Source organism: Eleginops maclovinus, chromosome 12 (assembly GCF_036324505.1).
Source record: "Eleginops maclovinus isolate JMC-PN-2008 ecotype Puerto Natales chromosome 12, JC_Emac_rtc_rv5, whole genome shotgun sequence".
NCBI lineage: Eukaryota > Metazoa > Chordata > Actinopteri > Perciformes > Eleginopidae > Eleginops > Eleginops maclovinus.
Window position 1 is genome coordinate 29,671,571 of NC_086360.1, and position 14,080 is coordinate 29,685,650.

A 14,080-nucleotide genomic window follows, 5' to 3' on the forward strand; every position below is an offset into this window, starting at 1 on the left:
AGGCTTTGAGGTGGAGGTCATTTTGCAGTGTCATGATTTCAATCTCCACCTGTCCAGCATCCGAGATGAAGGTTGCACTAAGTTGCTCAGCAAAGCATGTTGTGTCCACATTCATGAAAGGATCAGAAATGAATGACACACATGGCTCAAGCTGATCAAGCTCACAAAACGTATTCTCAAACTCTTGCCCAAGTGTGTTTATGGCTTCACAGTACTGTTCTGCAACTTTGTCAAATGTCTCAGAGGCAGAAGCATTTTCTTTCAGCACCGACTGCACAGAGGGAAAGTGCAGCACCTTTGTTCTCTGTAAATCCACAGAAAAAATGTTCATCTTGGCTTTAAATGCATTCAAAGCACTTATCATATCAACAACAGTCTTACCTTTGCCTTGCAGCTCGCAGTTCAAGTGGTTTAGTTTCCCAGTAATGTCCATTAAAAATGCAAAGTGTCCACTCTGTCCTATAGCAGTGAGACGTATTCACCGTTGGACTGCATGAACTCTTTGATTTCACCCAAAAGTGACAAAAAACCAAGTCAAACTCGTCCTCTGCTGAGCCATCGGATTTCTGTGTGTAGCAGCAGGTCACCATACTCAGCTGACAGCTCCTCCAATAGCACCTTGAATATCCTGTGCTGTTTTGCTTTGGATGTTGTTTCTGATTTTTACAACGGGAGTCATCACCTGCCAAAAGTCGATCACTTTTGCACATAACACCTGCTGGTGACTGATGCAATGGTAATGCAGACATGTTGGGAAGCCTGGGTCACCATTACAGTGAGCGATGAAACCTGTAGGCCTATGTCGGCCGATCATAGCAGGAGCCCCGTCTGTAGTCACCGCTACCAGCTTTTCCAATGGTGCCTTTTTCTGCAGGAAAAACTCCTTCACCGGGTTATAAATGTCAACTAGTAGATGCCCCCAGCTGGACGTCGGAGAGAGTGGAGATTAGATCGGTTCCATTTTTCTCGTCTGTAAGTACAGCAGAGGTGGCTGGCCCATAGGGGCGCTGGGGCTCTGCCCCACCAGCTGTTGAGCGGAAAAAATATTTTTTGCATATTTTTTTTAAATCAATGTCAGTTTTACTTAATAGTGTGTGTGCCTACGTGCAATTTAAATCATTTAAACAACATTTCCACCAACTAACACTCATTAAACAGTGAGTTTCCACTGACAGACAGTGTATCATTCTCTCATGGGGCGATCGGCAAAGTGCCCCTGACCGGCAGCTAAACAGCCAATCCGGTTATGGTTGCTAGGGGGAAATTATGAATAATTGGCCTATCAACGTCGCCAAATTTAACGCCGGTGGGGCGCTGGAAATTTAGCCCCAACTGCTACGTAAAATGCGTGAAGGTTTAGGATTGCTGTAGCTACATAAGGAGCCAGCGATAGTTTGTTTTCGTAGTGCTACTCCCAGACTCTGTCCTACGCTAGGTGGGGAAAAAATACGCGCGACGACGAAGAGAGATGATGGCGATGTAATGTGTAATAATATTATAGTATGTCATTGTAATATAGTTGTGGAGAATGCTTTGTTGTTTCTCTCAGGCTGTGACATGCAATGACAACTGTATGGCACTGATGCTGTTTTCTCCAAGTAAATGCAGTTTTCCTTGAGAGAGGGTATTAAAATAATCTGTTTCTGTAAAAAATGTTGAAAATAACTTGGTTCTAAATTCTTTGTATATGTTACATTTTGATAGGAAAGTTCTGTTTCATTCTCTCTTCTCAAATCACACTCACTCATTCACTCACTCACTGTTGATTTGTATGGATTCAGCTGAAATCATACCCTCGTTGTTCATTTATCCCTTGATTGTATTGTATAGTCTTTGATAGCATAAAGTCTAATATAGCTGTACATTGTTACTTTTTCTGTGAAGCTGGAAACTGTGAAATTAAATTATCATTGTGGAACTGTAGTCATTTTCCGACTGTTCTTTTGAATGCTTATGCTAGATTAGGCAGGGAACTCTGTTGGCACACTACCAAGATTTTTTGTTCACCAGCCGCCACTGAAGTCCAGTGTTAGCAATTATAATCATTGCTTCTTTGACAACTTCTCCTTCTGAAAATGCCTTCTCCTTCTTCTGGATCAGAAAATGTGTATCTCTAAACGAGGCTTCGGTTGCTTTTTGTGACTTTCTGCCCGTAGTGCGCTTCCCGGTGGGCAGTTAGCATGGTAGCTTGTGCTGCTTTGCCGTCGCCACAGTCGCCCCGCAAATGAGACACACGCAGCTGTCTTTCACAGTCGTAAAAAAGAACCCCTCCTCCCATTCGTTGTGAAAGTGGTGCGTTTTCTTTCTTTTTCCTGCCATGTTTTTGGGGTGAGAAACTGCATTCAGCGCCCATCTTCGCTGCGCCCGCTAGCTTAGTCTCCACTTGTCGCGTGCACAATGCTGACCTTAGAACTGGAGTAGGTCAGAGTTCACCTGAACTTATCTAGACTTCATGTGTAATGAACATATTTTTAAGATATTGTCATTTTGAAATCTATATGAATGCAAGTGTGATTAAAAAAGAATAGCAACAGAATAACATTTCACTTTAGACGCAGCTCACCAGCAGTGGTGGAAAGTAACGGAGTATTTTTACTTCGTTACTTTCCTTAAGTACTACACTTCAGTACTTCCTCCACCACTGCTCACCAGTGAGGACTATTTTTAGAACAGGCCTGTGGGCGACTCATGTGGTCCTTGGGGGCGACCTGCGGGCACCATGTTGGTGACCAGTGGCGGCTGGTGGAGTTTTCTCCAGGGGGGGCTATAACTCCAAAATGTATATAAAAAAAAGAAGCATGCATACATGTACTAAGGTATCAAACCAGTGTATTTACATACATGTACTAAGGTATCAAACCAGTGTATTTACATCAATGAAAACAACAACAACAACATTATAGAGAGATAGAAGTGCAAAGAGAAACAAGTGCGATATATAGAGTACAGTATATGCAGTTCAGAGTGATTATGTAAAGATAAGGGCAGTATAAAGAGGGGGGAATAATTGGCATAGTATAAACAGATGTAGTATGAACAAATATACAGATGTGCTATATTACTATACAGAGGGCCAGTATACATATATAATATCTATCTATCTATCTATCTCTAGATCTATCTAGAGATAGATATATCTCTATCTCTATCTCTATCTCTGTATATTTGAATAGTATATATCATATATAACATGGACAATACACATACTTTATGACAGAAGGCTGTGACGTCAGCCCCGCCGCCAAATCCAGCTGCATTCAGCTCCGGGCGCAGGAGAGGTGCGCCCCAACATCGTCCTATCTCTTGTATTGAAGAGGAGCTACTGCGCATGTACAACTTTTAACGAGAGTCAATAGAGCTCCTGCAGATGATGTCATATATGCTGGTCACGTGACGAGATACGACAGGGGCAGCCATTTTGGCAGTCATCGCGGCAGTAAATTGACAGGCACTGGCAGACTGTCAAGGATGGTGGATAACTGCTGTGCACCAGGTTGCACAAATAGGCGTGGGAAAAAGAAAGGTGTATCGTATTATCGCATTCCTAAAGACGCGGAGAGGAGGGAGAAGTGGATTGGAGCGATTAAAAGAGCCAGGAGCCTTCAGAAAAAGACTGAAAGATGGGACCCCCCGGCCGTTGGCTTTCGCTTATGCAGTGATCACTTCATATCAGGTGGGTGAAGGAATACAGTACAATGCTACAAAAAGTTTCTGGTCAGTTTAATTAAATTTAATTAGTTTAATTTAAGAAGTAGCACCCAGTTATTATAGCTAACGGACACTGTGATGTCCCTTTTTAACTCAACAAGTGTGGCTCTGGCGCAGCCTAGCCAGTTAGCAAGTTAGCTTGTAGCAAGCTAGTGGTAAACAAACCCGTGTTGAAATATTCCTTCTTATTTTGTAGGGAGAAAGAGTGATAATCCGTTGAGTCCGGATTTTATCCCCTCAATTTTCGATTACCTTCCATCTCCAGAGAAGAGGAGACATAAAACGAGACTGGAGGTTTTAACAGAAGGCAGAAGGCTAAACTGCACAAAGTAGAGCAGGCAAAGATATCTGCTAACGTGACACTGCCTATCAAACTGGAATAATTTAATACTTACCCTTGCAGTGATGATGCCGAAGTTTTTGGATGTAAGACTCCACAGTTGAATGTTGTTTACGAAGCCGGACTGACACCATTTGTAAGCCTCCAAGCTTTTGTACGCTCTGAGGGAGTCTCCTGAGTACACTGATGGAAAGCTTACAAGATAGCTGTGGATGTCTGCGTAGCGCAAGTCGGGTACATCGTCTTCAGAGCAGGAGGTTATGCTCTTGAAAAGCACACCGGGTGAATTATATGGGTCGCTTATATTTAATCTCTCTAATTTTGTACTATAAAGCCGAATTTCACTTGAATTAAAATGAGAAGTATACTCGCTCGGTAAGAAAACACTGGCACCGGTGGTCATGTTGACTGCCAAAATGGTGGCTCCCAACCAAAAGTCACGTGACCGCAGGAGCTCTGCTCCCCAGGGCGGAAATACGTCACCAATCAGACAATGTCAACGAACGACACAACTTTCCTCATCAATAACTATGAAATATTTATCTTGCACATCTAAACAATATATACATATATTTCAAATATTTATATTTATTTATTTTATGTCTTATTCAAGGAAATGTGGTGAGAGGTGAGTGGTGGGGCGGCGCCCTAGCGCTCTCTATTGGCCAGCCCCCACTGTTGGTGACCCCTGGTTTAGAACGAGTCCCCCCACCCCCGGAAGAACTACAGCAGGCTGGCTCTTTCAGAATCAGAATCAGTACTTTATTTATCCCAAACTGGGAAATGTTTGCGTTGTAACAGCGAAATACAAAAAGAAGAAAAACAAATGATTAGAACTAAAAAATGAGAAATACACAAATGTACAAAAAGGCCAAAATAATAAAAGTGTACACTGTGGTACGCAGAGGCCTGCATTACATTACTACATTATATTACATTACTACATTATATTATATTACTGCATTATATTACATTACTACATTATATTATATTACTACATTATATTACATTACTGTATTATATTATATTACTGTATTATATTATATTACTATTATATTATATTACTGTATTATATTATATTACTGCATTATATTATATTACTGTATTATATTATATTACTACATTATATTATATTACTGTATTATATTATATTACTGTATTATATTATATTACTGTATTATATTATATTACTACATTATATTATATTACTGTATTATATTATATTACTGTATTATATTATATTACTGTATTATATTATATTACTACATTATATTATATTACTGTATTATATTATATTACTACATTATATTATATTACTGTATTATATTATATTACTGTATTATATTATATTACTGTATTATATTATATTACTGTATTATATTATATTATATTATATTATATTACTGTATTATATTATATTATATTATATTATATTACTGTATTATATTATATTACTGTATTATATTATATTACTGTATTATATTATATTACTACATTATATTATATTACTGTATTATATTATATTACTGTATTATATTATATTACTACATTATATTATATTACTGTATTATATTATATTACTGTATTATATTATATTACTGCATTATATTACATTACTGTATTATATTATATTAAATAACTCCATCACACCAACACTGCTCTCCAAGTGATGTTTGACTCTGATGTTTGACTCTGCAGGTGATGTTTGACTCTGCAGGTGATGTTTGACTCTGCAGGTGATGTTTGACTCTGCAGGTGATGTTTGACTCTGATGTTTGACTCTGCAGGTGATGTTTGACTCTGATGTTTGACTCTGCAGGTGATGTTTGACTCTGATGTTTGACTCTGCAGGTGATGTTTGACTCTGCAGGTGATGTTTGACTCTGCAGGTGATGTTTGACTCTGCAGGTGATGTTTGACTCTGCAGGTGATGTTTGACTCTGCAGGTGATGTTTGACTCTGATGTTTGACTCTGCAGGTGATGTTTGACTCTGATGTTTGACTCTGCAGGTGATGTTTGACTCTGATGTTTGACTCTGCAGGTGATGTTTGACTCTGCAGGTGATGTTTGACTCTGATGTTTGACTCTGCAGGTGATGTTTGACTCTGCAGGTGATGTTTGACTCTGCAGGTGATGTTTGACAGGTGATGGAGCCATATATGGATTATTTATTTATTTAATATTTATACATTTATTTTATTGCTGTTTTTGTTTATTGTAAATCTTCCTTTGTATGCCTGTGTAATCCAAGCCTATCAATAAGTTGTTTTATGCTTTCGTTTTGATTGCACTTTTTGGACACTGTGGGAGAGAGAGTGATTATAAGTTGGTAACAGGTGGGGGCCTCGGTGCACCCGGCAGGCACATGTTTTTTTACCACAGGGTGGCAAGCGGCACGCAGGAGATAGGCATGTTTACTCTGCGATCTGGCATCGAGACAATAAAATGCACAGGAAAGACTTTTGCCTCGACCTTTCGGTAACCCATGCGTAGTGTCTGCTGACGGCTGCCTCAGCGGCAGCTGGTTTCAACTTCTCTGTTTTATATATTTCTTTGCTGTCGGCCACTTCAGTGTATATTCTTCCATCTTTAGACTTGAATGAATTCTTCTTCATGTTGTAAAACTTCTGATGTTAAAAACTCTGACGACAGTTTGTTTTAGAAATACATTTATTGAAACGAGAATTGACAGAATCAGCTGCTCTCATCACAAATCATTCATTTCAAATATGAAATTATGCAAAATGAAAATCCCTTTGGTTATGTATATTGTAGCCTGTGGTATTACTACTGAGCAGTGATTGGCTCCTAACCCTCTGTGATGTCATACAGTTGCGTCCAGGTGCTGCTGATGAGGCTGATGATGACAGTACAGACTGAACCCGCCCACCACCAGCCACCGTTACACAGCGACCAATCACAGCAGGCCAGCGAGACTCCAGGGAGCTCAGTCTGCTGACAGTGACGAGACGTGGCACATCCGCGAGACAGGACCAGGTCCAGAGACCCTGTTAGGGAGGGGGGCACACAAACAATAAACACAATAATAATTAAAATAATAACGATCAATTTAATTATTATTAAAACCAATAATATTATAAAATATTAAATAAATGAAACCAATTATTAGTATTATTTCTATTATAATGAAATTAATATCACAGTTATAATATTAACAATAACGAAAATAACATGTGTAACTACAGCCGCAGCAGAGGCTCATGGGTAATGTAGTGTCAGTGGTACTGACGGCTGTAGGTGGTGATGCAGTGCTTCAGTTTGAATCCTCCGTCAGTCCGACTGCAGTTCATCACCTGAGAGTCCGCGCACCCCCACTGCATCGAGGACCCCCCCCACATTACAGCGGAAACACTGCAGACACACTGACACACACACACACACACACACACACACACACACACACACACACACACACACACACACACACACACACACACACACACACACAATTAATGATAACAAAGATTTAATAAATAATATAACAGTTTTTATAATGATATGAACACTGAGATATTAAAGCACTAACATGTATATCAGAACTGTACATGTAGGGATCAGATATTACACTGAATGAAACCCAGATCTTAAAGGTGTCCTACCTTGCAGGCGGATGAGGGACAGAGCAGTGAGACAGGCGAGCAGCAACTGAGAGGACGACATGCTGAAAGATAGACACTGAAGGGCCACCTGCAGCCTGCAGACAGCACCCAGGGTCACAAAGCACTCAGCGTGAGATCCTGCAGACAGCACCCAGGGTCACAAAGCACTCAGCGTGAGATCCTGCAGACAGCACCCAGGGTCACAAAGCACGCAGCGTGAGATCCTGCAGACAGCACCCAGGGTCACAAAGCACGCAGAGTAAGATCCTGCAGACAGCACCCAGGGTCACAAAGCACGCAGAGTAAGATCCTGCAGACAGCACCCAGGGTCACAAAGCACGCAGAGTAAGATCCTGCAGACAGCACCCAGGGTCACAAAGCACTCAGAGTAAGATCCTGCAGACAGCACCCAGGGTCACAAAGCACTCAGCGTGAGATCCTGCAGACAGCACCCAGGGTCACAAAGCACGCAGAGTAAGATCCTGCAGACAGCACCCAGGGTCACAAAGCACGCAGAGTAAGATCCTGCAGACAGCACCCAGGGTCACAAAGCACGCAGAGTAAGATCCTGCAGACAGCACCCAGGGTCACAAAGTAATATTTTTAAACTTTATTTATTGTAGTGTTTTATTATATGTTATTTAACTTCCGTTATTTACCATATTAGGTGTTTTAATTCACTTGATTTATTTACACTGAACCTTAAGAGGAACGTTTGTTTCCGCGAGTGTTCCTACCCGGACCCGTTTTACAGACACACCGTTGTCATGGCTTCTCTTTGGCATCAACATGCAAACGACGCTAACAACAGCAACACTGCTCAGAACAAATATATCTAACGTCACAGTTTGTGTTCTGACGTGTTGACCAGAGCCGTATAAGAGTGAAAATATACCATAGGAGGAGGTGGCGTCATCGAGGCGGGAGCTAACTGACGCTTCCTGAAGCTAACTGACGCTTACTGGAGCTAACTGAAGCTAACTGACGCTTACTGGAGCTAACTGACACTTACTGAAGCTAACTGACACTTGCTGAAGCTAACTGACACTTGCTGAAGCTAGCTGACACTTGCTGAAGCTAGCTGACACTTACTGAAGCTAACTGACGCTTACTGAAGCTAGCTGACACTTACTGAAGCTAGCTGACACTTACTGAAGCTAACTGACGCTTACTGAAGCTAACTGACGCTTACTGAAGCTAACTGACGCTTACTGAAGCTAGCTGACACTTGCTGAAGCTAGCTGACGCTTACTGAAGCTAACTGACGCTTACTGAAGCTAACTGACGCTTACTGAAGCTAACTGACGCTTACTGAAGCTAACTGACGCTTACTGAAGCTAACTGACGCTTACTGAAGCTAACTGACACTTACTGAAGCTAGCTGACGCTTACTGAAGCTAACTGACGCTTACTGAAGCTAACTGACGCTTACTGAAGCTAACTGACGCTTACTGAAGCTAACTGACACTTACTGAAGCTAACTGACACTTACTGAAGCTAACTGAAGCTAACTGAAGCTTACTGACGCTAACAATACTTACTGACTAACTGACGCTAACTGACCCTAACGATACTCACTGACTCTAACTGAGTGTCAGTGGTTCAGCACCGACAGGAGCCCCCCCTGCAGAGACAGCAGCTGATCAGTGAGTGTGTTTATATGTTTTTAACCTTAACACTGCATTAAACCACCGGGTTAGAGAGCACCTTAACGTCTCACCAGAGGTGTGATATCAGATTATTTCAGGAAACATCTGGAACATGTTACAGTCAGAGTAAACAGGTGTGTCGGTCAGAGAGTAAACAGGTGTGTCAGTCAGAGAGTAAACAGGTGTGTCAGTCAGAGAGTAAACAGGTGTGTCAGTCAGAGAGTAAACAGGTGTGTCAGTCAGAGAGTAAACAGGTGTGTCAGTCAGAGTAAACAGGTGTGTCAGTCAGAGTAAACAGGTGTGTCAGTCAGAGTAAACAGGTGTCGGTCAGAGAGTAAACAGGTGTGTCGGTCAGAGAGTAAACAGGTGTGTCGGTCAGAGAGTAAACAGGTGTGTCGGTCAGAGTAAACAGGTGTGTCGGTCAGAGTAAACAGGTGTCGGTCAGGGAGTAAACAGGTGTGTCAGTCAGAGTAAACAGGTGTCGGTCAGGGAGTAAACAGGTGTGTCGGTCAGAGTAAACAGGTGTGTCGGTCAGGGAGTAAACAGGTGTGTCGGTCAGAGTAAACAGGTGTGTCGGTCAGAGTAAACAGGTGTCGGTCAGAGAGTAAACAGGTGTGTCAGTCAGAGTAAACAGGTGTGTCAGTCAGAGTAAACAGGTGTGTCAGTCAGAGTAAACAGGTGTGTCAGTCAGAGAGTAAACAGGTGTGTCAGTCAGAGTAAACAGGTGTGTCAGTCAGAGAGTAAACAGGTGTGTCAGTCAGAGTAAACAGGTGTGTCAGTCAGAGTAAACAGGTGTGTCAGTCAGAGAGTAAACAGGTGTGTCGGTCAGAGTAAACAGGTGTGTCGGTCAGAGAGTAAACAGGTGTGTCGGTCAGAGAGTAAACAGGTGTGTCGGTCAGAGAGTAAACAGGTGTGTCAGTCAGAGAGTAAACAGCTGTGTCAGTCAGAGAGTAAACAGGTGTGTCAGTCAGAGTAAACAGGTGTGTCAGTCAGAGTAAACAGGTGTGTCAGTCAGAGAGTAAACAGGTGTGTCGGTCAGAGTAAACAGGTGTGTCAGTCAGAGAGTAAACAGGTGTGTCAGTCAGAGAGTAAACAGGTGTGTCAGTCAGAGTAAACAGGTGTGTCAGTCAGAGAGTAAACAGGTGTGTCAGTCAGAGAGTAAACAGGTGTGTCAGTCAGAGAGTAAACAGGTGTGTCAGTCAGAGAGTAAACAGATGTGTCAGTCAGAGAGTAAACAGGTGTGTCAGTCAGAGAGTAAACAGGTGTGTCAGTCAGAGTAAACAGGTGTGTCAGTCAGAGTAAACAGGTGTGTCAGTCAGAGAGTAACAGGTGTGTCAGTCAGAGAGTAAACAGGTGTGTCAGTCAGAGTAAACAGGTGTGTCAGTCAGATGAAACAGGTGTGTCGGTCAGAGAGTAAACAGGTGTGTCGGTCAGAGAGTAAACAGGTGTGTCGGTCAGAGAGTAAACAGGTGTGTCAGTCAGAGAGTAAACAGGTGTGTCAGTCAGAGTAAACAGGTGTGTCAGTCAGAGTAAACAGGTGTGTCAGTCAGAGTAAACAGGTGTGTCAGTCAGAGTAAACAGGTGTGTCGGTCAGAGAGTAAACAGGTGTGTCGGTCAGAGAGTAAACAGGTGTGTCAGTCAGAGAGTAAACAGGTGTGTCAGTCAGAGTAAACAGGTGTGTCAGTCAGATGAAACAGGTGTGTCGGTCAGAGAGTAAACAGGTGTGTCGGTCAGAGAGTAAACAGGTGTGTCGGTCAGAGAGTAAACAGGTGTGTCGGTCAGAGAGTAAACAGGTGTGTCGGTCAGAGAGTAAACAGGTGTGTCGGTCAGAGAGTAAACAGGTGTGTCGGTCAGAGAGTAAACAGGTGTGTCGGTCAGAGTAAACAGGTGTGTCAGGTCAGAGTAAACAGGTGTGTTGACCTGAAGCAGGTAAAGGTGTTATAAGATATCAGCTAACCCCCCAGCAGTGAGTGCAGGGAACATCAGTGATGATGACCAAGAGGACCTTCAGGTGTATCTCATTGAATATTTAAGATGTTATGGCAGTTACTTTACACCCTAAAGAGCAACGCATTGTTCCTGCATTAAAGCGGTGCAGTGAAGGCATCATCAGCTCACTGTGAAACATAGTGGAGCAACCTCGCTAATACACAATGAATCCACATCCAGGGCTGAAGACCTCTTCCCTGCAGCTTCACCATGACCAACATACCTGCAGCATGTCCGTCTGTGGAGCCACTGTAGACCCGACCCCTGGTCCTCCTGCTGCTGGTAGGTATGTGTGTGTGACGGTGGTGTGTGTTGATGTTTTGTTGGATCCCGAGCTCCCCCTGTCCGGACCGGCCTCTGCTTAAAGGGTCATATCCTCACCTGTAAGCGTGTTACCTGGATTATAGGTATCCAGATTATCTATTTAAGCTGCTGGCAGGAAGCTGAGCCTCCCACTGTCCGGAGTCCGGTCTATGAGGCTCTTCCATTGTCTCCACACGTTATATGCTGAGCAAAGTGGGGGGGTATAACGTTGAAAACTGCAGGTGGGCCTATGCCTGGGGTTTTTATTCCTCTGATACTGAAGTGATCACTCTGCTCCCCCAGGTCTGGGGCGCCCCCCCCTGGCAGAAAAGGCCCTGTCGGAGGCCTTCCCGCAGGTTCGGTACCGGGACACCTCCCTGCTGATCTGGCAGCAGCAGCAGCAGAACTTGCAGGCCGCCCCCCCCCCCGACCTACCTGAGCCGCAGCCAGTCGACCTGGTACAGCAGCTTCGGGAACCAGGCCGTGGTGGTCCGGGACAGGAAGGACCTGCAGGAGGGCAGCTCCAGGATCTGCAGCCTCATGTAAAGGCCTGAACGCACCACGCTCTGATCTTAGACTGAGAGCCCGTGCTTCTCCGGGGGGGGATGTAATGTTTCTGTATTCAAACATCAGGTCCACTTCATCTTGATCCTCTTCCTGTAGTGCTGTTAGTGCATGTCAATGGTCTCAGTGCCTGAAATCCCATGTTCCTTCGAACTCTATGTTTATAAAGATAATGACAATGGCCCAATTCCCACCCACACCGACCCACTCCGTGATGGAGTGAGCTGCGTCTGTAGTTCCGCTCGCAGCTGAAACAGGAAACGCTGTAACAACGGTTTCAGATCCGCATCTGTTGGATAACAAATCAAATAAAACTCAAACAGTCCTGTGGCGTCTCGTTTCTGTAAACCTGTTTGCTAATCTGATGTTTGTCAAACTGCTTGTTTACCGTCCCTATAAATAAACGTTATAACCTGATTCACACGGCGACTGTTGTCCAGACTCTGGACAGGAGGGAGCGGCTGAGACCAGCGTCAGGTCTCTCCTGCATCAGGGACAGTTTGAGGCTTCAGGACGGACTCCCGGGGGGGAGCAGGTGAAGTCAGGTGTGATGCAGACTCGCTGTTGGAGGGCTTGATGTGGCGGACCCAGACGCAGAGGTAGGGTTAGGGGGCAGTTTGGAGTTGTGCCTTAGTCTCTGAAAACCACAAAGTTCTGATTATGGGACGCTTTAACACCTCCACGGCCGCTGGTATGTCTCATGGGTCAAACTTGTATTCATAGGGTTGTGGGGACATCAGGTCCTGGAAGGTAAACCAGGATCAGTCCACAGACGACCCATCTGTCCACAGAGGCCCCGACTGTCCACAGACGACCCGCCTGTCCACAGAGGCTCTGCCTGTCCATAGAGGCCCCGGCTGTCCACAGAGGCCCCACCTGTCCACAGAGGCCCCACCTGTCCACAGAGGCTCCGCCTGTCCACAGAGGCCCCGGCTGTCCACAGAGGCTCTGCCTGTCCACAGACGACCCGCCTGTCCACAGAGGCTCTGCCTGTCCATAGAGGCCCCGCCTGTCCACAGAGGCCCCGCCTGTCCACAGAGGCCCCGACTGTCCACAGACGACCCGCCTGTCCACAGAGGCCCCGGCTGTCCACAGAGGCTCTGCCTGTCCACAGACGACCCGGCTGTCCACAGACGACCCGGCTGTCCACAGAGGCCCCGGCTGTCCACAGAGGCCCCGGCTGTCCACAGAGGCCCCGGCTGTCCACAGAGGCCCCGCCTGTCCACAGAGGCTCTGCCTGTCCACAGACGACCCGCCTGTCCACAGAGGCCCCGGCTGTCCACAGAGGCTCTGCCTGTCCACAGAGGCTCTGCCTGTCCACAGACGACCCGGCTGTCCACAGAGGCCCCGCCTGTCCACAGAGGCCCGCGCTGTCCACAGAGACCCCGCCTGTCCACAGAGGCCCCGCCTGTCCACAGAGGCCCCGGCTGTCCACAGAGGCTCCGCCTGTCCACAGAGGCCCCGGCTGTCCACAGAGGCCCCGCCAGTCCACAGAGGCCCCGGCTGTCCACAGAGGCTCTGCCTGTCCACAGAGGCCCCGGCTGTCCACAGAGGCTCCGCCTGTCCACAGAGGCCCCGCCTGTCCACAGAGGCCCCGCCTGTCCACAGAGGCCCCGGCTGTCCACAGACGACCCGCCTGTCCACAGAGGCCCCGGCTGTCCACAGAGGCCCGGCTGTCCACAGAGGCCCCGGCTGTCCACAGAGGCCCCGGCTGTCCACAGAGGCCCCGCCTGTCCACAGAGGCCCTGGCTGTCCAGACGACCCGCCTGTCCACAGACGCTCTGCCTGTCCACAGAGGCCCCGCCTGTCCACAGACGACCCGCCTGTCCACAGAGGCCCTGCCTGTGCACAGAGACCCCGCCTGTCCATAGATGACCCGCCTGTCCACAGAGGCCCCGGCTGTCCA

The 14,080-nt window shown here is 45.6% G+C and overlaps 1 protein-coding gene and 1 long non-coding RNA gene across 2 annotated transcripts; one reads left to right on the forward strand and one right to left on the reverse strand.

Moving 5' to 3' along the window:
* Positions 1–6,751: 6,751 nt before the first annotated feature.
* LOC134872977 (uncharacterized) lies at positions 6,752–12,130 on the reverse strand. The gene is made up of 4 exons (XR_010166900.1): positions 11,531–12,130; positions 7,670–7,893; positions 7,300–7,432; positions 6,752–7,057 (listed from the first exon to the last, which is right to left on the reverse strand). It is a non-coding gene; the product is annotated as an uncharacterized LOC134872977 (long non-coding RNA).
* Positions 8,246–12,499, forward strand: LOC134872976 (putative uncharacterized protein BRD3OS). Its single transcript, XM_063896355.1, is given in 4 exon segments — positions 8,246–9,315; positions 11,488–11,589; positions 11,914–12,029; positions 12,031–12,499. Coding segments are annotated over 3 exon segments (294 nt in total). The 5' UTR covers positions 8,246–9,315; positions 11,488–11,537; the 3' UTR covers positions 12,157–12,499.
* Positions 12,500–14,080: the final 1,581 nt, after the last annotated feature.